The 23094-nt window shown below is 46.4% G+C and overlaps 2 protein-coding genes across 2 annotated transcripts; one reads left to right on the forward strand and one right to left on the reverse strand.

Annotated features, from left to right (window-relative positions):
• Nucleotides 1-461: 461 nt before the first annotated feature.
• On the reverse strand, nt 462-22619 carry C18H12orf43 (chromosome 18 C12orf43 homolog). The gene is made up of 9 exons (XM_058037276.1): nt 22478-22619; nt 22018-22067; nt 21669-21766; nt 20986-21059; nt 20567-20657; nt 19268-20190; nt 13388-13545; nt 5410-7888; nt 462-2224 (listed from the first exon to the last, which is right to left on the reverse strand). The coding sequence occupies exons 1-6, from the start codon at nt 22617-22619 to the stop codon at nt 19857-19859; spliced, it is 789 nt and encodes a 262-aa protein (XP_057893259.1). The 3' UTR covers nt 462-2224; nt 5410-7888; nt 13388-13545; nt 19268-19856.
• On the forward strand, nt 2217-17298 carry HNF1A (HNF1 homeobox A). The gene is given in 9 exon segments (XM_058037280.1): nt 2217-4177; nt 10729-11223; nt 11494-11732; nt 12476-12633; nt 14031-14232; nt 15447-15638; nt 15902-16023; nt 16310-16451; nt 17032-17298. Coding segments are annotated over 9 exon segments (2013 nt in total). The 5' UTR covers nt 2217-3842; the 3' UTR covers nt 17160-17298.
• Nucleotides 22620-23094: the final 475 nt, after the last annotated feature.

The following is a 23094-nucleotide window of genomic DNA, read 5'->3' on the forward strand; positions in this document are numbered from 1 at the left end:
AAAGCATTTATCAGTCCCAGCAGGAAGAACAGTAAAATGGTAAAGAATTATTAAAAGAACCATTTCTCTGTGTTTCATTTGCCAATGGCAATTTTACCACCCTATTCAGGGAATTACATGGGCTCCCTCTAGCAGCACTTTTATCATAAATATATTTAGGCTTTTTTTTCCTTCTCTGTATGCTCCTTCAATCTACATTGTACCAGCAAATTACTGTGGTTTTCATCATGTACACTTCATAATAGATATAATTCAGTACATTAAAACATCAGGGGTAAAAATGGTGTTGATGCAGGAGTGAGGGTTTGGGAATCTATCCTGCTTTCCATGAGTTTCACAGGACTCTGCTGTCCCTTACTCTGGGTTTGCCCTTATTTAGTGCAATAAGCAGAATTCAGACCAGTACATGTAAAATCAGAAGAATGTTTCTACTGTGCACCCATTCATACTTCCATGCAGTGTTTTCAGTGTTAAGTAATTCACTCACTTTATTAGGGGAGAAGAGATTACTTTGGAACAGTTAATACAAAACCAAATACTGCAAACATGAGAAAAACAAGCAGGTATCTCTTGGTGTCTTCAAACTTCAAGTTTCCCCTGTTACAATGACCAAGATCATTTTAATCAGAGTGACTCGAGAATCAATCAGTTGTAACCTGGAAATGGTTACAATTAAGGAAATCAAAATAGAGTAAGCACTGATAATAGATAAAAATGGATATAGGAAACACAAGTCCCCTTATTTCAAATATTCATCCTCAAGGCACAATCCCTGAGTACAATTCAGCTACAGAAGAACATTTTCTGATTATGGCACTCTGCAACTGAGCTCTTCCTCCAATAAAACTATAATCTAACTTCCACCCTTGACCTCTGCTGTTCTCTCATCACCTCAGAACTGCACTTGTAATAAAATCTGAGAAATGTGATATTGCAATCCTTAGTGCCAGGCTATAAAATAGGGATGCTGGCTAATTCACAGCAGGAATCCCTTTCAGTCTGACCACTAACATTTCTAACATTTAAGAAACACTGAAAAGCTCACTGGTTTTCCTGCACTGAGGCTCTGAAATACTTAGTGGGGCTGAGCTATTCTCTGGCACAGCCTGGCAGGTTCCAATGAATGGAGAGATGAAAGTGGGTAAGTTTATTTGGTTTTTTGCTAATTATCCAGGCTCCTGTAGTTTAAAATGGACAATTCCAATAGACCAAGGGAAAAATCCTTTCATGATAAAGTCATAGAGAATATTTACCTCCTCCTCAGCATTTGAAATGTTCCCTTGTTCAGCTAAGCATTCTCCACATGGCATCCAGTTGTAGCATTCAGGGAGGTCCTATCATACAAACAGATGTGCATTTCTGGTTTTATACACTTCAAAGGTCACTGGTCTCAAAAAAAGCTTCTACAGCTGAAGATCCTCAAGGCAAGCAGAAGCAGCAGCATCAGGACTTCTGGGTGCATAAGGAATCCTTGAAACCACACAATATAGACATAACTTGTTGTTATGCTTTCTTCTCTTTACAGCTTCCACTGACAAATATTCAGTTTAAACTTAATGATCTGTGTCCCCATCACCTCTCAAACATTCAGTAGGTTTATATACCAACAGAATATGGACAATCCTTTTAATAAGAACAGTGGTAATATTTTCCACCTTGGTTTATGTGAAAGAGATCACCATGCCAAAGAGAGGCAGAAAAAAGTAACACACAATGACAGCATCTCCTCTGTCACATATTGCAAGAGCTCCACAATCTGCTGTGTCTGTGCAAAATCCTGGACTTATAAGGACATATCATGCAGAAACTGTATGTCATGGTTGGATACTGTAATTACAATTGAAAATTACTGTTATCAGCCACTAATGTTGTCATGTCTACCTGAGGGGAGGGAATAAAGGAAAACTGTAATAACAAATAAAATGCATGGAAATAGTATCAACACTGGCAGGACAATGCAAAAAAATGCTCACCATTCTTTAAATGCTCTTGAGATGGGTGCAAAAGCAACACAATTCTTTATTAAGAGTATGATCCCAAAAACATCTTTAGCAGCTGAAGTTGTCTTTACGTTAATGTTCACATGAAAGTTTCTTCAAACAAATGTTTTTACATGGACTCGGGATTCTCATTCGTTTTCAGCCACACAAAGTCGTCAGTATCCATTAGAGCTTTGTTAACGCCCTGCAGGGAGGGGACGTGGTGCTTTGGGCACGGAGCAGATCTGAAATAAAAGGTAAGAGTTAACAGAGTCCCAGCCCTGCCTGTGCCTGGAGGAGGAGGGTCCCTCTGCAGGAACTCTGTCCCGCAGCTGCTGACTCAGGAGCCTGGAGAGCTTGGCCAGTGGTGCCCACCAGGGAAAACAGGAGCCAAGGTCCTCTGCAGCATTGTCTTGGGACACTGCCCAGCCTGGGGACAGCCCTAGCAGGCTCTGTTTAGCTCAGGCTGATGGGAGTGTACAGACACAGGCAGCTGCCCTGGCAAGCTTCCATTGAGACAACAGCTTTACATCCTGCCAGGAGTCACTCGTGTGAGACAATCGAGCCCACACGTGCACATCAAGTTATTCTCTAATTTAGCCACTCAAAGTAGATCGATTCATTAATATAATTTCAGACCAGAAAAGGGAATTTAGTCAAAAAGATTCCTGGAGAATTGTTTTAAGCAGTTCCAGCCAAGCCAGGGATCGTGTTTTAGGAAATCATCCAACAGGTGGGAGCAGGGCCTCAGAGCAGGGCTGGTACCAGGAAGGGATGGAGGCAGATGATAAAGGGGAACCACAAGCTTGCCCACAGCACCCATCAGGAGCAGGAGGGCAGCTGATGATAGAGCAGGGTTTGAGCATGGCCCAGCACCCAGGGCTATCCTTTATCAAACACATGAATCACAAGCTCAGAGGGGCAAGCCCTGCAATCCTCCAGATTATGTGGGAACACTGCTCCTGCTCATAGTTGGGCAATAAACATAGCAAGGTAAAACTGAGGTACTACTAGTATTTGTACATCAAGATACCCAGCACCCAAAGCCAGAAATTAAAAAGTCACTTAGGCCTTCATGCTCTGCCACAGAAATCAGCTGGAGCTTCAGAACACCCTGTGAGCTTTGGGAAGGTTCACATAAAGCCAGTGGTTGCCTGCTCCATTGCTGGGGGATGCACAAAGACCAGCGCAGCTGCCAGTGTGGCTTTCTCTCTCCCCAGAACCTTTGGCAGGGCTGACACTGGCTGTACTTCACCACTGCCAGAGCTCTAAGCAGGTTCTGTGATATTCCAACAGCAGCACCTTGTCCTGAACCATGGGCAGCCAGGAACAGCTTCTCCTTTTGGGTACTCCACCTCCTTCCTTCTCCACAACTAACGGGGCCAGAAGTAAGCCGTGCTTCTCCATCCCCATCTTCCTAGTGTTCTTTCCATACTCACTTTTCCATGCTGCAGATTTTTTATCCCTTCATTTTCTTCTCCTTCTCTCTCCTGCTTCCCTCCCTTTCCCCCTCCCCCTGCTTTCTCTCCCTCTGCACTTTGTGAACTGCTGCGGCAGTGCTGAAGTCCAAAGTTCAGTAACTTGCTAAAGCACACAGATAAATATGAACCTTGGAGAATTTACATTTGCTCCAATGTAAACAGATAGCCAAGGGTCCCTTTATCAGCACTGGCTCAGGACAGTCGTGGGGGGTCTGAAGTGGCTCAATTTTGTATTTTGTTGTTTTTGGGGGGTGTAAAGGCGGGAGGCTGCGCTGTGCCCACTCTGCTGACAGTCGGGCGCGTTACCTCGGGACCATGGTGTAGGGAAGCTGGAAGCAGGATAACCCCAAATTCCAAGCCAAGAGACACCAGGCTGAAGACCATGGTGTCCAAGCTGACTCATCTCCAAGTGGAGCTGCTGGAAGCGCTGCTGGAGTCGGGGCTGACCAAGGAGACCTTGATCAAGGCTCTGAGCGAAGCGGAGCCCTACGGGCTGCAGAGCGAGAGCCAGCGCGCCATCAATGCCCTGCAGAGCGAGAAAGGGGAGCCCTGCCCCGACGTCCCCAACCTCCCCAACGGCATGGCCGACTCCAGGGCGTCAGAAGATGAAACCTCAGATGATGGAGAGGAGTTTACCCCTCCGATAATGAAGGAGCTGGAAAACTTGAGCCCTGAGGAGGCTGCTCACCAGAAGGCTGTGGTGGAAAGACTATTACAGTAAGGACAGATTTACTGCTCCTCTTTGCTGCTTTCTTGCACTCTCCCTCTAAATCTCTTTTCCTTTCCTCTTCTCCTCAGTGTCCCTAGTATTCACAATTGATCTAGCTGCACAGAGACAGTCTTCATCCATGCCAGGACTAGCAGCCCCCAAATGCTCTATAAATGTTCAGGTTTTCCTTTAATCTTGCTTAAAATGCATTAAGGAAGCTATGGAGCCTGATTACATATTTGACATGGTTATAGCATCAGGCTTCAGAATAGTCCAAGGCCTGTGTAGCTCTCATCTCTTTGACTGAATGTTAGGGTTTAGGATTGAAATTTTTAATACAGTTCACAATTTCAGTCATCAGGAAGAAAAAAAAAACCAACCTGGTCATTCTGAGCTGGTGCTATATTTGTATGAATGATACAGTGAAGTTGTAACATTTCCCTGCTGTATTTAAGGAGAATTATATTGTTAATTTCACTGGGGTTTGCTATAGATTATTGGCCAAAGTCAAATCAAGAGACTTTGTCCTTGTTGTTCTTCTGAGTGTGAAGTCCCCTGACTTTGGTGGGGATTTTTCTTGTAAAAAGCACACAGCAAACATATGCAGAGGTTAAACCTGGACAGAACTCTCTGCTTCTGTCTGTCCAGTTACATCCACTGTCTGTCACAGTTACAAAGTACATACACAGCAACAGTGTCTGGCTTTGCTGCCACACAAATTTGCCTTTGCATACAATCATTTTTGAGATCAAAATATAGGGAAAGTTCCCTGAATCTAAAAGCCTCTCAATAGACCCAGAGAAACATTCACTCAGTTTGCCATTTGGGATTCTCACTGGGATACAATCCCCATGGGAGACCCAAGAGGTTTGTCCAAGCAAGGATCAGGCCCATCCTCCCATCCATCACAAGATTCCTGACTGGTTTAGGGCTATTTTGAAATGACAAGCTGATAGAAGACAGAGGTGCAGCAACATCCTGCACCTAAAATCTTCACTAAAAATCCAGCTAGGGAATTTCTCAGGCTCTCTGATCACCCTCTTTCACATGCAAAGGAAAGCACTGAAAATGTAACAGCAGAAGCAAACATCAAATCCCACCACAAAAGGCCAGAGCTAAGAAAAGAGCATGACAAGAGTTAGCATTCCCTGTAAATACTTAAAAGAAAGCTCCCTGGCAGATTGGGAGTTGATGATTCTGCAGAACCCATGAGAGGAAAATTCACTGAATCAGCTCTTACCTGTGTGGAAAAGCATTCCCAATAATTCTGTCTTCTTCCTGGCCCAATATGTCTCATTTCTTCTGCACTTCCAGCTCTTCCACATCTTTAAGTTTTCTCTACTTCCTTTACATCTTTCAGATTCTTTTCACCTATTTCCCTTCTCACCATTGCTTCTGCTGCTATTCCTCCCATTTTGTTGTCTCCTTGGCTGATTCTCTCTCTGCCTCCCACTCTTTTTCTTCCCCCCATCCTTGTCTCCTTCCCATCCTCCTGAGTCTGCGTGCAGGTCTTGGGGCAGTTTGAGCCCAGTGGCACCGGGCGGGCCCTGGCTAGTTACTAATTATCCAATGGCTTTATTATTTCTCTTTTGTCTTATAAATTTATAGACGAAAATACCCTGATAAGCTTTTTGATCATTAACTTTTGATGGTTTGTCAAGTATCTGTCCAGAAAGGAAGCCATGGAGGTTGAGGAAGACTCCCTGGCTTTGTCCCTTTTTCTCTAATGGGTGGGTGAAGCAGGACTGAAGTGACATCTGCTGTGATCTAAGAACAGGATGGAGCAATTCCTTCCTGTCACCCTCCCTTCAGCACCATTTCTGGCTCCTGATCCTCCCTGCCTTTCTAGGATATTGCTGCCAGTCTTCCCTGTGCTTACCAGCCTCACCACAACTCTTACCTCTCTTCCATTAACACTTTCTGACAGTCAGTCTGCTGAGCAGCATTTCCATTTCACAAATGGAAACTGAGGTACAGACAAATTCTAGGACCTTCCTAAACCCCTGAGAGAGCACAGAGGAGACTGGGCAAGGACAGGGATCTCCCAAGCCTCACACTGGCTCTTAATTACAAAGGCTTTGCTCTGAAACATCAGGGATCTCTGTCATCAATCTCCTCCACCATAGGACAGAGCAATTCACTTCTGCTGTTGATGACAATATAAAGGCACCAGAAGCCTCAGTTTCAGAAAAAGATTACAAGTGGAGTCTCTAATAGATCAAAATTAATCAAGTTAAAATGAAAAGAGTAGGAAGCCTGCATTGACATGTTTCATCTTTCTCATCAAATCAACAGTGTCTAAAAATCTGTTCAAAGCATCTGAACCAGGAGCAGGGGTTGATAATACCTTAGAAGTTCTCACCTACTAATAAACTTTTTTTGGTTTATAAGATCAAACCTTTCCATTAATAGAAACCTTAAAGCAATGTCCTTGAGATAGTACTGTAAATATTGTAAAGCAGGGCAGAACAGTCTGTGGTAGAAATTACTTCCAGCAATAGAAAAAGAAAGGCAGGCAAGAATCTCCATGCCCAGGGATTCCCAGCAAAAGGTCACTGCTTGCAGAACTACTTCACCATCTACACAAGGGTTTCAAATGCAGAAACCAGATGGAGGCAATTCTCCCTTTAGACAGAAGCCTCTTTGGGCATTATTAACAATTCCTGGTCTGCAGAACAAATTTTACAGAGAGATTGACTGGTGGGCAGCTATTGCTGATACAGGAAAGTCTTTGTGGTAACTGCAACCATTGCTTATAAAGCTACTGCTTTATAAAGTAGAATCAGGAAAAGTGTCCATTATCAGGCTTTCCAGGAGCTGGAAAGAGAAAAAAAACGACAACACCAAGAGACCAACTATGTCTTCACAAGAACACTGAAGGTGAAACTGGTTTTAAAAACTCTGGTCAAAGCTGAGTAGAACAGAGAAGATACACCCACAGGACTGGGTGCACCCATGGGTGTTGATTAGATTTTGTCCCTGCAGAGAAAACATGCTAAAGGCAGTTCAGATAAAGGTTTCTCTAGTGGGGAATTAACATAATTTCATTTTGTCCTTTCATATGTCTCACTGATCTCCCGTAGATTTACAGTTTGAATAAAAACATTCTTTCCATATCAATCCACACACAAAACAAATTGCATCTATGATAAGAAATAAATGACTCAGTAGGGAGGTAGAGCTGTGAGGAGAAACTCCCAGAATATAAAGCAAGAAGGAGGCTGCCTTGGGGGAAGGGATCAAACTACTGCAGGTAAAGCAAATGAAGAGAGGTATAGTGACAATCCACCTGTAGGGCAAGGGCTGAAATTCCACCAGGAAAGAGAGAAATTGAGATAAGCAACAGATTTCCCCTGGAGGCAGGGATAAAAGCATACTTTCCAGGAGGAAAAAAGAAAACAAAGATATATCATGACAAAGGTCCAGTCTTTCCCCCTGCTTAGAACAGCTCTAGTTGGGGAATCTGGAGATGAAGCTGCCACACCCCTTTCATTTCCACATATAAACCAAGATGAGGCAAACCAGGCCAAGTTCAACAGAAAGGAACACTGCCAGCATGGATGGTCTTACCTTGCCTCAGCACTGAGGTGTGCAGCACTCCAGAGGAAAGGGCCGGGGATGGTCCTGAGCACCTCACAGCTCTGAACCTCTGCTTGAGCAGGGGCTGGTCCAAAGCAGCAATCCAGAACCCACCTCAGGGAAATGAAGGCTTCTCCCACCTGAGAATCAGAACAGGAAAGGAGGGAAGAGAGAGTGAAGGAGGAGGAGGAGAAGAAAGAAAAGAACAAAGGAAAAATAAAAAGTCAGGGAGAGTGAAGGAGGGAGAAGGTCCCCTGAATGTTACATCTCCAGCTCTCTGGAATGGGTTTTCTTTAATGCTAACAACTTGATATTTACTTTCCATTTAAATTTGAGATGTTGCTATAAATTATCAACCAGCCTCTTGTTCCCTTTGAGTTTATAACTAACTACCTGGGTTACTTATTGTTCAGGTAACAAAAGGGAGGTGAAAACGCCCTTAAAAAGTGACCTCAGAACTAAGAAAATGGGAAGCTGACATGGAGAGAGGACCCTGGCCCCTGTGCTGGGGATGAGCCATGGAGAAGGGCAATGCTCACATGGCAATAAGCAACTGAGAGCAGGAGAACAAGACTTCAGAAGAAGGAAGTAAAAGCTACCTGTGTGAGACCAACCAGGAGGGAGAATACACCCTGGAGAACGAGACCTTGGGGAGACAGTTTGCATCTGAGCAGAGAGGGAAACTAAAAGGCAGGAGACAGTCTTGGAGATAGATAGTTCTGACTCACTGAAACAATTGAGATTTGGCTGTAACAACAAGCAGGAGAACTCAGTTTAGAAATCCTCCCCTCTGACAGTCAATAATATTCTTATAGCCAGTGAAAGAGGTTTCAACTTCTGATGTCCCAGCCTGTGATGGAGGCTCTGCAGGTGGAACTGTGTATCTCAGCAAGGGCTCAGCTGGCCAGGCTGTCATCACCTGCACTGTGGTGCAGCCTTGGGCCCAAAGTATTGCTGCTTTGGTTTTGCAGACTGGCTTTTGACAATGTGCAGAGTAGCCAGGATTTCACACAGCTGTCCTAGGAAATCACACTGAACTAAGATTCCCTGCACTATTTTGCATGACAAAGCTCTCTGCTGAGTTAAAAGAAGACAAAACCCACAAGTTTTTAACCACTGTGAGAAGAGACTCACAGAACCTACTGGTTTATTCCTGCCACAAAATGAGGATCTCAACAGGGGAGACAAAACTGACTTGACTGGGGTGCAGAAAGGAACCAACACATAATAGAGGCTTCCATCAGGGCCAACACAGACTTTCCTCTCCCCATCTGAGCCAGAACTCAAATCAGAGAGATCAGCTTCCCAGTCAGAGGCTTTTCTCTTCCATACAAGGACTTGGGCAATGATCACAAGGTGCAGGTGTTGGCCAGACTATCACAAGTACAAAGGCAGGAGACTGGTTTAGGCAGCAGGAGGGAAAAAGAAAAGAAAGAAAGAAACAAAAAAAACTATGAGGAAAGAAAAACTTTCTTAAATTCAGCTCAAGTTGTGGTTTTTGAAAGACAAAGGTAGTTAAGGGAAGATGCTAAAAATCAGAAGCCTCTACGGCATTAGCTTCAATGTAAAAGAGAAACAAATGTTCTATTTTAAGCAGGTTTTCATAAAGCTGTAACTGACACCATTTGTGTCACACTTTAACTGCTGTGGAGCTTGCTCCTTGGACTAGGCAGCCCTGGGAGAGGGGCTGCAGGGGAACAGAGATAAGGGTGTTTGTACTGAGAGAACAGGTGTGGACTTTGTCCTCCTTATCACTGTGCAGCCTCCAGCAACCTCCTGAGTCAACAAAGCCATGAACAGCACAGTTGTTGCCCTGGCTCAGACATGTGTGCTCTTGTGACAGTTTCTGCACCATCCCAGGCACCTTTTTTTCTCCCCACTGCTCCTTTGATGCTGGTGTTGAATATGACACCAGTGTCTTCCTACAGCTCTGCAAGCCATTTCCTGCAGACATTTCACACAGAAGGCACAGAAGGATGCTCCTGTTCAAAGTGAGCCAGGAGCTGTTCTGCAGAGGTGCTCTGGCACTGCTTGGATTTAGACTGATGGATTTCACATCTTTATTTCAACTGTGACTTTCAGCTGGGGTGAAATCAATACACATAAAGTCACGGTTGTGTTTTCTCTATTTTCCTCAAGAACCTTAATGGATATTCTAAGTGGATATCATAAAACCCAGAGGATCGCATCAATTATAAAATCCCAAACTGTTCCTGAAATTTTGCCTCATATAGTTCTATTCCTTCAGCAGTTACCCAAGGGAGGGCAGCAATAGGAGGAATTAGTAATTCTATATTGCATTTAGAAGCTCTGAGTAGATCTAGGTGTGAACCAATGTGTTTGAGTAACACCTAGCAGATGTGTAAGAACATCATTCTGGATGATTTGTCATATATGGATGATTTGTCATATATATATATATGCATACAGAGCTGTCATGTCACAGTATAACGACAGCCTGTTTCCATTGGCTGAATCATTGCAAGGCAACCCAACCTGGACCAGAATCAGGGCATGAGTCAAGTTCAGTCAAGTATCACAATCAATCTGTCTTGTAAAACCCAGTACATCTGCCCCATCTGCTTTAATGAGAGGGGGATAGAGAAGAAAAGTAATGTAGGGAAAGGGAAGAGAGAGGTTGCTTCTGTGTACTGGGAAATTCCCCTGGTAAGCAGAGTCTCCTCCTAAGGGCAGACCTAAGTGTGTACTGCCAGCACTTCAAAGGAAGACACTGCTACATCTTTTGCAATTTATCTCCAATGCCATGCAGTTTTACCCTGCATACCAACCTGAGCAAGGCAGCACACTGAGGAACAGCTTTGTCCCCTGCAGGCAATGAGCACTATGGCCTCACCAAACGTGATGGTGATGACTGACAAGTGCCCCTCAGGAGCTGCTGCTGCACTTCCTTGAAACCCAGGTCTGCTCAGAGCAGGTGTTTTATCTCTCTCCCCTGAGGAATGTTTTCTGTTCCTTCCAGAGAGGATCCCTGGCGAGTAGCAAAGATGGTGAAGTCTTACCTGCAGCAGCACAACATCCCTCAGCGTGAGGTGGTGGACACCACAGGTCTGAACCAATCCCACCTCTCCCAACACCTCAACAAGGGCACTCCCATGAAGACCCAAAAAAGGGCAGCCCTGTACACTTGGTACGTCCGGAAGCAGCGAGAGGTGGCCCAGCGTGAGTATGGCAACAACTGCTCCTGTCTCAGTGCCATAAAGGATTCTGCTTGTCCTTACTCCTGATTGTTTTCAAGGAAAAAATTCCCTTTTCCCTTTGTGCTTGCAGAATTCACACATGCTGGCCAGGGTATCCTGACAGATGAGCCCATGGGAGATGACCTGCCCACCAAGAAGGGAAGGAGAAACCGCTTTAAGTGGGGTCCTGCCTCACAACAGATCCTGTTCCAAGCCTATGAGAGGCAGAAAAACCCCAGCAAAGAAGAGAGGGAGGCACTGGTGGAAGAGTGCAACAGGTAAGGGTGGGTGTGTGTCTGAGCACAGCAAGGTCTCTCTGCATTCCTGGTGTTTGCTGGTGCCACTGGGAGACAGAGCAAAGGTACAGCACTAAGTGGCACCACTGACACCAGCCATGCTTGAATTAAATGCCACAAATGATCATTACTTGTCCACAGAGCACAAGGAAAGCCTCAGGTCTTGGAGTATCCTTCCACACAGTGTACCAGACCACACTGTCTCTGAATAAGCCCAGCTCAGCAAGGCTCTTCTTGTGCTTTTCCCCACAGGGCAGAGTGTATTCAGAGAGGTGTTTCCCCATCTCAGGCCCAGGGACTGGGCTCAAACCTGGTGACAGAGGTCAGAGTTTACAACTGGTTTGCCAACCGCAGGAAGGAGGAGGCTTTCCGGCACAAGCTGGCCATGGACACCTTCAGCGGCCCGCAGCCGGCCCCGGGCCCGCCTCTCACCCCGCACAGCTCCTCCTCCCTGCAGCCACCGCCGGCACTCTCACCCAGCAAAGTTCACGGTAAGGAACAGCCGCAGGGAGATCTGCAAGAGAGCTGAACCTCCCCAAACTCTGTCACCCAAACTGTCTCCCAAGTTCAGACCCTTAGGAAATGAATCTACAAAGAGAAAAAGCAGATTTGCTACAGGGGAAGAGCAAAGGTGACAAAAAGACCGTGTTTCTGGGTGAGGAGAGTGGCTGGAATGTCAAGGGAGATAAAACTCAGTAACGAAACTCACAGCCAAAGCTTCTCACTCATTGTGAGGCCTCCCAGCTAGCAGGCACCAACCCCTAACTTGTGTTCCAGGAGCCATCACTGCCCATCAGAAGTCAGTTCCATGCCCTTCCAGTCATGTGTGCCCCTCACTCCTTCCAATGCCAGCCCTCTCAGATTCTGTGACAGTTTTTAGGCATGAGGAAAAGTCATTCTCCACCCACAAAGAGCACAGCTTTGCCAGCTGGGGGGTGCTCTTACTCTGGGAAGACAGGATCTCACAGAGACTCCTCTCTACAGCCACATGCAGAGGGGTGGTTTCCTGCTCCCTGGCTCTCACAGCCAGTGTTTGAGGAAGCAGCTACACCAAATTACAGGGGAAAGTCAGGGCAGGGTGTGAGTGCCTGCTCTTCTGGTTCCCCTACTGACCATTAAGTACCTGCCCAAATATCTGGTGCCAAGTGCCTGCAGAGGAAACTGATTTTAGTGCCTGCCTAAGTTTCTCAGTTTCTCACTTGTGACAAGCAGTTTCCCTCCTGTTGTGATGCAGGAGTGAGGTACAACCAGCAGCCAGCCAGTGAGGCAGAGTCCTCCAGCAGCAACCACCACGGGAACAGCTCCATGGTGACCACCCAGACCATCCTGCATCAGGTGTCTCCCCCTGGGCTGGAGCCCAGTCAGAACCTGCTGAGCACAGACACTAAGCTGGTAAGTGATGGACACTCCTGTTCTGCTGACTGAGACATGTCAGGCCATCTGCCTGTGGTTATAATATGAACTATTCATGGGTTGTTTTTCTAGAATGTTCTTAAACCCACCTTCTTACATTACATAGTCATATCTAACATATTGTTACACATGGTTATTGTACATAACCTGCTATGTGACAATATGATATATTAGAGTCACTCTGCACTGACCATGTAAGACCAATATGTTGGTGAGGGCAGGTATTAGAGCATGAGAGCAAGAAGACATTTCCTCATGAGGTATTAAAACAGTCTGTTCTGGAAACACAGCATTTAAGGTATGACAAGATTTCCTTCTTCCCAGGAAACCCTATTCTCTCCTCCTTCCCAGAAAGATTCTCATCCCATCTCTAACTCTTATTTGGACTCTACGCATCCCAAGAGTTGGTCAGACCAGTGGGATTACCAGAACACAGACCCATACTTACATCTAGCTTACCTGTAAAAATGAAGCCAAACAGCCTGGATGCAGACATGTACTGGATAATTAGATTGCCTCCTCAAAGCCAATTTCCCTCTGAGATCTGACCAGACCTTTTCCCACATCATTAACAAAGAAGCATCAGAGCTCTATGACTGATCATTCTCAGTCTGCACATGTTCCCTTGTTTTCAGAGAAACAGTCAGCAGAAGTTTGCATTAGCACAGGCTGGCTGGAGGCAAAGTTAAGGTTGCTAAAAATAAGTCTGATTTAAATCTCATCAGTCACTCACTTTGCAGGATTTCTGGTCTCTTGCTGAAGAAAATAAGTCTTTCATGAGGTCCTGAAAATCTTCTGTGTCTGTGTTCTAAAACTGATATCAAGGTGGTTTGTCCCACTGTTTAACCTCTTGGTGCTTATTCTCACTAAAGATTCCTTACAGCTGTTTGTCTGAGGGGAGAGAAAAGAAGTATAATGTAAGGCATTTAACTTTCTCTATCAGCCAAATCACCAGAATGCTTTTTTGCTCTTCCACAATACTATGACTACAGATCCCTAAAGGAAAGAGGAACTCCTCGATTCCATGCTAAACTCTGCTACTAAAATGACCATGTAAAATTACCTGAACCTCTAAATTTCTCTGAGCTTCTCCTTCTGCCCTCAGCTATGAAACAGAAGATGATTTTTCCCTATAGAGAACAGAGTGGGCTTAATCTCATTGTTACAATTTCTTAAATGTGAAAGAACTAAACCAGCAGGGATTTACTCTTAGTATGTCAACAGCTGACCTGTGGGAGTTAATGATGAGCACACAAGAGCTGCAGACAAGGATATGTGAAGCCTTTCCAGTGAGGAGCAGGAAGAAAGGTGTTTTTGTCACAGCTTTGGGCCCCACCTGCCGCAGGTGGCACATTCAGGGTTCTCCTTTCCCACAGGTCTCAGCTCCTGGAGGAACTCTCCCTCCTGTCAGCACCCTGACTGCCCTGCACAGCCTGGAGCAAAGCCCCCACACGCTGAGCCAGCAGACCCAGAACCTGATCATGGCCTCCCTGCCGGGGGTGATGGCCATCGGGGCGGGCGAGACGCCGTCCCTGGCGCCCGCCTTCACCAACACCGGAGCCTCCACGCTGGTGATCGGTGAGTGGAGGCTGCAGGGCTGATTCCTGCACAGCCACAGCTGCCCCTCCTTGTCACAATCACCTGCCCCATCCTCAAAGCCCTAGCACTGAGCTGGCAGTGATACAAACCTGAGGAAATTGTCACCTAGGATCAGCAGCACTGTTGGCGAGTACCAGTGGATTAAGGACAGATGTTCCTCGTTCATGGTAGAATTAAGTTACACACAAAACCCACGTTTTAAGAGTAATCTATTCCTATGCCAATGTTTTGGTTTGCTGCTCTTAATCTTTCCAGATATAAATATAATACTTCCTTAAAATGATGGAAATTAAAGCATGTTCATAGTGCTTGAAAGACAAAACATCCTGTTCCACCACTTCCTGCGAAGAGCAGCATATGCCTTTGGAATCCACAGCAGTAATTACTATTTTTTTATATTTTTCACTTTGACAGCTTTTCTGGACTTTTATGAGATTTCTTTTCATTCCAAGACTAGTCTACTGCCAAAGTGCATCTCATTAGAGGAAAGGAAAATAAAGTGTATACTCTTCTCTTACACTTTCTTTCAAGGAAGAAAGAGGCCTTGTTTTGTTCCATGGTGACAGCTGTGAACTAATTTCCATTTCTTCCCAAGATTGTGATATGGATTTGAATTTTGTGCAAACAAAAAAAAAACCAAAAACCGGGGTGCTGGACAGACCTGCTGATTTACGGGGTCTGGACAGTTATGGGAAATGGGCAGTAATATGTGAAACCTTCTATCTCTCTCTGACTCAAATTCCTTAATTTGGCAGCCCTAGCAAAAAGAGTTGAAACTCCATTCCACGTGGCTGGACAGCCACAGCCTAGTTGTCTGTGTTGCCAAGAGTTTCATAAAATAAAAAGAGTGTATTAACTGGGCACTGAGGTGATGCCCTGAATTTATTTTTGAGCAAGGCCTCCCTGGTGATCACTAAACTAGAAAAGAAACTATACTGGTACACAAGAATGTAGACAGGAACAACCACTGGAAACCAGAGGTGGGTTTGTGCAGTTTTTGGACATTTCCACTTCACTCTCACAGGCAAGAAATCTATCCTTAATCACAGACAACCAAGGGAACACCTGAAAAGCAGGATCTCAAACCACCCTGCAGGGACAGGCTGCCCCCAGGGCTGTTTGAGATGCCCCCATTGCAGAGCAGCCCCACTCCTGCAGTGTGGACACCACTGGCATCAGTCCTTGTTTTCCAGGCCTGGCCTCAACCCAGCCCCAGAGTGTTCCTGTGATAAACAGCATGGGGAGCAGCCTCACTACCCTGCAGCCTGTTCAGTTCTCCCAGCAACTGCACCCATCCTACCAGCAGCCCCTCATGCAGCAGGTGCAGAGCCACATCAACCAGAGCCCCTTCATGGCCACCATGGCTCAGATACAGAACCCTCACGGTAAGAACATGAATTCATTTGCTTAAGTAAACAAAAATAAAGACACTGTTCCTTCAGTGCATTTGCTGGGTCCTTGGGCTTACAGCACTCTGTTTTCCTCCTCTGTTATTGTTGCTCTAATTATGAAATTATTTTTATTGCATTTATCTCTCTGTCCCTCCACCCCCAGCATTTTGGAGACAGACAGCAGGTCCCACTGCATGAGGAGAACAGCTCAGCCAAACCTCCAGCACCCACATGATGTTGTTTTCTTTCCTGTACAGCTCTCTATGGCCCCAAATCTGAAGTGACTCAATACACACATGCAGGCCTCTTACCACAAACCATGGTGATAACAGACACAGCCAATCTCAGTGCCCTGACCAACCTGACACCAACTAAACAGGTAACAGCCTTTCTTTAGCCTCTGTTCCCCTCCTGAGAGCTGCACCAGCCTGCAGGCAGCTCCTTGCATGCCAAAGAGCTTTTGGGTGTGTCTGTGCCATCCCAGCAGAAGCCTGTTTCTCATCTCCTGGCCCTGCTGGGACCAGCTGCAGCACTGGAGGCACCAGAGCAAGCTCTCCACTGCATCATCCAGGAGGATTTCACCTCCCCAGAACCTGCTCAATGCTTTTCCCACAGCTGTTAGAAGGCATGGAGAAGCCAGGCACTATTAACTCTCTTTTCTCCAGGCATTCACACCTGACTCAGAGACCCACACCGAGTCTGGGATGCACACACCAGTGTCACAGGCACCAACAATCCATCTACAGAACCAAGACACAACAATCCAGCACCTTCAGCCAGGCCCACGCCTCACCTCGAGCCCTGCTGGTAAGAGCAGCAGCCACTGTTGTGGCTCCTAAGCCATGTGTTGCCTAGTTTTTCTTGCCAACACTGTAAAATCCAGTTAGAAAATGGTAATTGGGGCTCTCAATTCCCTAAATTGGCTCTGCCGTGTCCTGAGGGGTTTGAAAAGTCAATACAAGGAAAAGATTCAGAGCAGAGTCTGTGTAAGGCCAGACTGTAGAAATTGGCCACTTCAGAAAGGCAAATACCTTAAAAAATATCAACAACAATCAGTGCCAATGAGTACCCAGTCCTGTGGGCAGTTTTCAGGGCTGAGAAGCCCAAGCCTCCCTCATGAAGACTCCAATTGGGTCTTCCCAGTTCTAAGAGGAGAACTAGGACACCAGCAGGAATTCTTAGAACTGAACTCTCTGGAGATTGCTGCCCTCGATGTTTTCAGGCTGGCTGTGGACCCAAGCCAGGGATTTAGCAGCACACAAAACACACAGACAAAAGCAGTTATGCCCCTAAGCCAGCAGAGCACAGCCATGCTGCAAATGGGGTGTACATGCAGTAAGGGGACTGGTGAGAATCTGCAATTGACTTCTGCCTGTCCCTTTGGCAGTGTCCTCCAGCAGCCTGGTGCTGTACCAAAGCTCTGACTCCACCAACAGCCACAGCCAGCTGCTGCCATCCACTCACAACGCCATTGAGACCTTCATCTCCACACAGATGGCATCTTCCTCCCAGTAACCACCAGCAGCAGCTCCTGAGTGACTGCCACAGCCAACCTGCCAGGTGCAGCTCCAGCCTCACACAAACCCCTGCTCAGCTGCCTCCAGGAGAGAAAACGTCTCAGGCTCAAGACAGAAAAATGGAAAGATGATGCTGGCACTGCTGAAATCCACTGCCACCCCCACAAAAAAAAAAAAACAACCCAGCAAACCTTAACCCTAAGAGCCAGCTCAGAATGGCCAGACATCCTTTTGTGGCTGCCCAAGAAGGAATCCCAACAGTGCCAGGATGTGGATGGGACTTTAATTCACTCAGTTTTTATCAAGCTGAGCCTGTATGAACCTGGCAGAACCAGGATAAATCACGTGGGAAAGAGCAAGGCTGGGCTGCCAAAGAAGGGACACCACCTTTAAACACTCTCCTCCTTTGCTGCAAGGAAGCACCAACAGGAGCTATAAGAAATAACAGAACCTTGGAAGTTCCTGACTTTGCAATGAGAATAACCAAGACACAGATTTGGGAATGGCTTGGCACAAACATGTCAGTATGGGATCACTGACAAGCTACAAATCCTTAATTAACTACCAAAAAACCAAACATTCTCAGTTAAAAATGACCTGCTCTAAAATCATGCTATCCTAGTGGAAATGGCTTGGTTGTTTTTGATATAGCTCTGCTTTGTTTTAAATGCAGAAATTAAAGTTTAACAGCTGCAAGGAGATTCCAGTTCTCTGCATTGACCCTGTGGGTTCTCATCTCATCTGACTTGCAGGATGGCATTTCCCACTCCTCCCCTGGGAGGTTCCCATGCTCCACACAGAGCAGAGGTTCCCTCCCTCAGTTTTCTCTATAAACACTCAGCCTGGATTCATTTTACAGAACATGGCTCATTCTCAGCTTCCATGCAGGCTTGATTTGTAGCTCTTGTATGGAAATAACTGTCCAGGGCTCTAAGAGTCTTGCTTGCACTAAGTGAAGAGTTTTAGTCCCAAGGATCTACTTATGTAACTCCTCTTCTAATTATTCCTCTCTATTTACTCTCAACATCCACATCACTGAGACATCTTTAGGCAGACATGAAAACAGCCCCAGCTAACAGGTTTTTGTCTGTGACTGAAACTGAGTTACTCTTTTACCTGTGAAATGGATGAAAAACCTTGAGACTGGAAGGGAGAACTGAAAAAGCCCAACAGTGAACTCTGCAGTTATCATATCTGGGAATACCAAAATTGCAGATATCTGTGAAAAGTTTCATTGATAAGAGCTTCCTCTAGATACCATCAACAACTTCAGTAACGAGATTCTCTGAGGGATTTTATCCTAGAATTGTTTCCTAATTTACCATGAACACCAGATGCAAATATATCTAATTTTCAGTTAGCATAAAAATAAACCCAAACCAAAGCAAAAAGAATTGTTTAGGCCATCATGCATTTTTTAAAATTCAGTACACTGAAGTTTTAACTGCACATAAGGCAAGGAACTTCTGCTGGCACCTTCTGTTAGGTTATAAGCCAACTTTCTACTTAGCTTTTCTATTTTCGGATGCCAGCTGTGTTTTCTTGACTAAAATGCAGCAAGAATCTTACAACAATTTCCCATGCTCAAAGAGCTACACTTCACTCTTTTGGTTTCTCTAATCTGGCTTTCTGAACTTCTGAATCCAGTAAGTTGGATTCCCTGAAACCCAGGAATCTTAAAAACATAAGTATTTATCAGTAACAGGTAATCTCCTGAAAGACTAAGAGGTGAAGAACAAATAGACAAAGAGTGAAAACTACCAAAGCTCACAGCATTTCAGGGATACAAAAGTCATTAACCAGCCCAGAGACTGAAAGGTGTTTTTTAAATTATGCTTAAGTCCCTCCTGTAGCAATTTCATAGCATTGATCATCCAGCAACCAAAAAGCCATCCTGAGCCACCTCTATCTCTGCTGGGGACAATCTGAATACAGCAAGAAAGCCACTGTTGTACAAAACCTTCCAAATTAAGTAGGTTCAAGAGTGTAGTAAAATTTAATAGCAACAGATATCATAAAAAAACCCTATACATGAAAAAAAACAAACATCAACAGAGACAAGTGGAACAGTAGGATGCATTCACACCAACCCTGAAATCAGCTCACCACACACTGCTCATGTGCAGGGACCCTGGAGAGGTGCAGATTGCAGAGGGATTAGTAACACAGCAGGTTTCAAAAACAGATTGTTATGATGTTTGCAGGGAAAAAATAAGGGGCCCTGATTTCTGACAGGATGCTTTTGATAAATGAGTCTCCCACAGGCTGGAGCTATTCTTAGTAGTCTACAAGGAGGCAAAGAGAAAATGCAGTTGATCACCTGTTGCCATGTAAACCAAATGGAATTCATCTCACACTTTCTGCAGAAGGGTTTCAGAGGTGAAGGGACAGAGCAGGAGGAATGCAGCTCTGAGCACATCCCTCTGCCATGCACGTCTGGCACAGCATTTAATCCTTTCAGATTGGGCCTCCATGAGCAGCAGCACAGCCAACTGCTGTGTGAGGAGAACAATGTTCCCTTCCTCGGGGACACAGGAGCACAGGAAGTCCCTTAATTAGTCTCTCAGGCCACTGAGCTTGCAGAACAGACGCTTTGCCAATTAATTTTCCCTCATCTGCAGCAACTCCTGTTGTTAGGTTTTCTTTCAGTTTCCTTCACCCATCACAACCACCCGCTGTTTGCAGAGCAAAATAATCATTCTTTTTTCTTCTTCTTCTTTTTCTTCTTCACAGCTCCTGGCAGCACAGAGTTCTCTCTGTGATTGCTGTTCTGTCTCTCCTGCTGGCCATTTGCAGACACCAGCCGAGGCAAATCTTTGCAGATCTGGTCACACTCTGCTGGGTCTATTATTTTCTCTTGAATATTATTCTCTCTCCTAATTTTCTTCTTCTTCTTTTTCTGGTTGGGCTCTACAGAGCCCTGACTCTGATCCTGGGACAATGCAGGGAAAGCACTTTGCTTCAGAATATCTGCAGCTGACACAGCAGCCTCCTGGCACCTCTGCCACTCTTGGTCACTGTCAGTGTCACTGCAAAGGTAACAAGAGGGAAGGAAGTTGTGGTGCACTTCTGCCTTGAATTCACCCAAAAGTTGGACAGCAGAGAAATCTGAGATGAGAACACACAACAAACACCCAATGGCTCTGGGGCTCCCACACCTACAGGTTGCATTTAACCAGTGTGTTCTTTACATACACTAGGAGGGGAAAGAAACATTTCTCCCACAAACATTTCTCATTCCCCAGCAATAAAAAAGAAACAAAATTCTGGTCTAGTCAAATATAAGAGTCATAAATACACACTTCTCAAGCTCTTCACCTTCCTATTCCCTTGTGGGAGTCCCAGCTGCCTGTGAAACGTGGGATGCAGCAGTAATGAGGAGCAGAGCAGCCTTCAGCACCTCACCTGGAGCTAACTGGCCTCCTCCTCCTCGCTGCAGGGCAAGGCTCTGGCTTCCCACAGTCTCCAGGGACAGAGGAAGAGAAGAGGCGAAAACCTGAAGTGTGGAAAGGGAGGTTTTAGGCAGGATATAAAACAGAGGGGGAAGCAATCAACTGCTGTTTCCCTGGAAGGCTCAGTGCTGTTTCTGTATTTCCACAGTGCTTGACAGCAATTATTTGGGAGGACTTGGGGCACAGAGGTCAAAGCTGCAGAGTAACAGCCCTCACAGACAGCACCACAGCCCTCACAGACAGCACCAGGAATTCTTTCAGTGCAAATGTTTATTTGTCACTTGGAGGTACAGCTGGTGATGGACAGGATCCACCCCACCTGTCAGCAGTTAACAATCACAAACAGCCACAATGGCTGGGCCTGGAACTCACCATCATCTTCAGAGTCAGACTGTGCCAGTGAAGTCTGGGATGGTCCTGATGAGTCCTTCAAGACAGTGATGAAACTAAACAGAAAACCCCAGTCAGATCTCAGACAGGTTTGTGCAAACTGAGCTACAGCTGGGTATTTCTGAGAAACAAGACTAGAGGGAGGTGTTACATAGATCTTTTCCTGTTATTGAGGCTGCCTCAGCTCCCTGTTTCCAGAGCAGACCAGGCCCTCTCTCCTCAGCAGTGCAAGCCACAGGAACAGTTTAAAACCAGCATTTCCAAAGCCAGCTCTGAACAGCAGGAATTCCAGTTCTCCAGGGCCATACTTGCACAACAGACAGAGTGGCAGCCCAGCACCAGGCATTCTGCCAGCACTGCCCTGAATCAGGTGCTGGTGTAGGTTGTAAGAACAAAGCAAAGATTCTCCTGCCAGCCTTTACATGATGGAAGTCTCTTTTCTCCCCACAAGATGTTCACCACAGAGGCAAACAGGAGACAAGCAGTGCTGCACAGAGAGTTTTGACCAGATGGGCACAGCACATCAGCAAGGTTAGGTCACAGAATATTGGAAGCTTGTACTTAATACAGGCATGAAGGGGACAAGATGCTGAATTTCCTGGGTTTAGCACACAAACACATCAGTGTAACTGACCCACAGAACACAGGTTTCAAGCCTTGCATACCTGTCTAGCATGGTTCCCAGTTTCTTTGCAACATGTGCTCTGAACTCTGGAGTTGTCTGGAGCTCATTGTCACCCTCCTGGCGGCCGATTGCCTCACGCCCATTTGAAATAAGAACAAGGATTATCTCTTTTGAGGCCAGGAACATCTGGGCCTCTCACCCAAACCCTTAAAAACATAATTCTGTTCAGATTTAAGCATAATTTCAGATTATGGTTGGATTAATGCCCCAGACAAAAACTTCCCCTTTCAGTACAAAGTATCACAAGGTACAAAGCAGATGCAGCATATATATTACACATTAATTTTTCCTTTAGAGAAACATTAAGTCTGAAACCAAGAGCAAAAATACCTCAGGCTTGGCTGATCTTTAGGCTGCAACCGATCCTTTCTAAAGCCCCCTGAAAAGAAAGCAGCAAAGGCTCATTTAGAGACCTGCGGCCAGGACTGAGCAATGAACTCTGTATGTTAGAGCACCCAGAGCAATGAACTCTGTATGTTAGAGCACCCAGAGCAATGCCTGCAGGACAGCCCTGGCCCAGCTGCGGGAAGAACAGCTGTGAGGGGAAAGGGGAACTTCCCTCAGGCCAGGACTGACGGGAGGGGGGCTCTGGGCCAGGCTGGAGGCCGGACATGGCTCGGGAGGGCCGGGCAGAGCCCCCTTCACTTCTGACCGGCCCCGCGGCACAGAGGAATCCCCGCGGGTCAGGAGGAGCCGCGGAGGGGCCAGACCGGAGCGGAGGGGCCGGGAACAGAGGGGAGGGCACGCCGCAGCGGGGGAGCAGAGCCCAGCCTGTCCGCCGCCTCTCACCGCTGTGCGGCTCCGCCCGCGCCGCCGCCAGGGCGGGGCAGTCCCAGGCAGCCTCCCGGAACCGCGCGGCCGCTTCCCCGCCGCTCTCCGAGTCCGAGCCGCTGTCGCTGTCCGGGCCCGAGCCGCCCCTGGGCGCCGCCATCTTGCGAGCGCGGGACACGCTGGGCGCTGTGGTCCGGCCGCGGAGCATGCCGGGAGCGGTAGTCCGGTCGCAAGGCATGCCGGGAGCTGTAGTCCGGCTCCCATAACTGACTTTCACAAACTCTCTCTGTTTTAATGAGCTTCTGGAGGATACGGTTCGTGTCCTTGGGGCCCTGGTAACTTTCTAATCTGTTACTACACTGACATGAAAATTTTTGCTGGATGTAGAAGCTGTGCCCAACCCTGATGCTTTGCTGATAGGCTGAAAACGAGAGAGCTGCTTTGTTGGAGATTTTCGCTGCTCTGCAGGTAGGACTGCTTTGTGTATTCCTACGTGCTGCTGAAAGCAGCAGGAAGACTCCGTATAAATGTTTTTGTCCTGCTGGACACCTCCTGGCTTGCACCTTCCAACCCTCCCACTAGAGCTGTGCAGGCTCAGGCCGCTTGACAGCAGACAGGCCACTGACAATATCCAT

This window comes from Melospiza georgiana, chromosome 18, assembly GCF_028018845.1.
Source record: "Melospiza georgiana isolate bMelGeo1 chromosome 18, bMelGeo1.pri, whole genome shotgun sequence".
In the NCBI taxonomy this organism is placed as follows: Eukaryota; Metazoa; Chordata; class Aves; order Passeriformes; family Passerellidae; genus Melospiza; species Melospiza georgiana.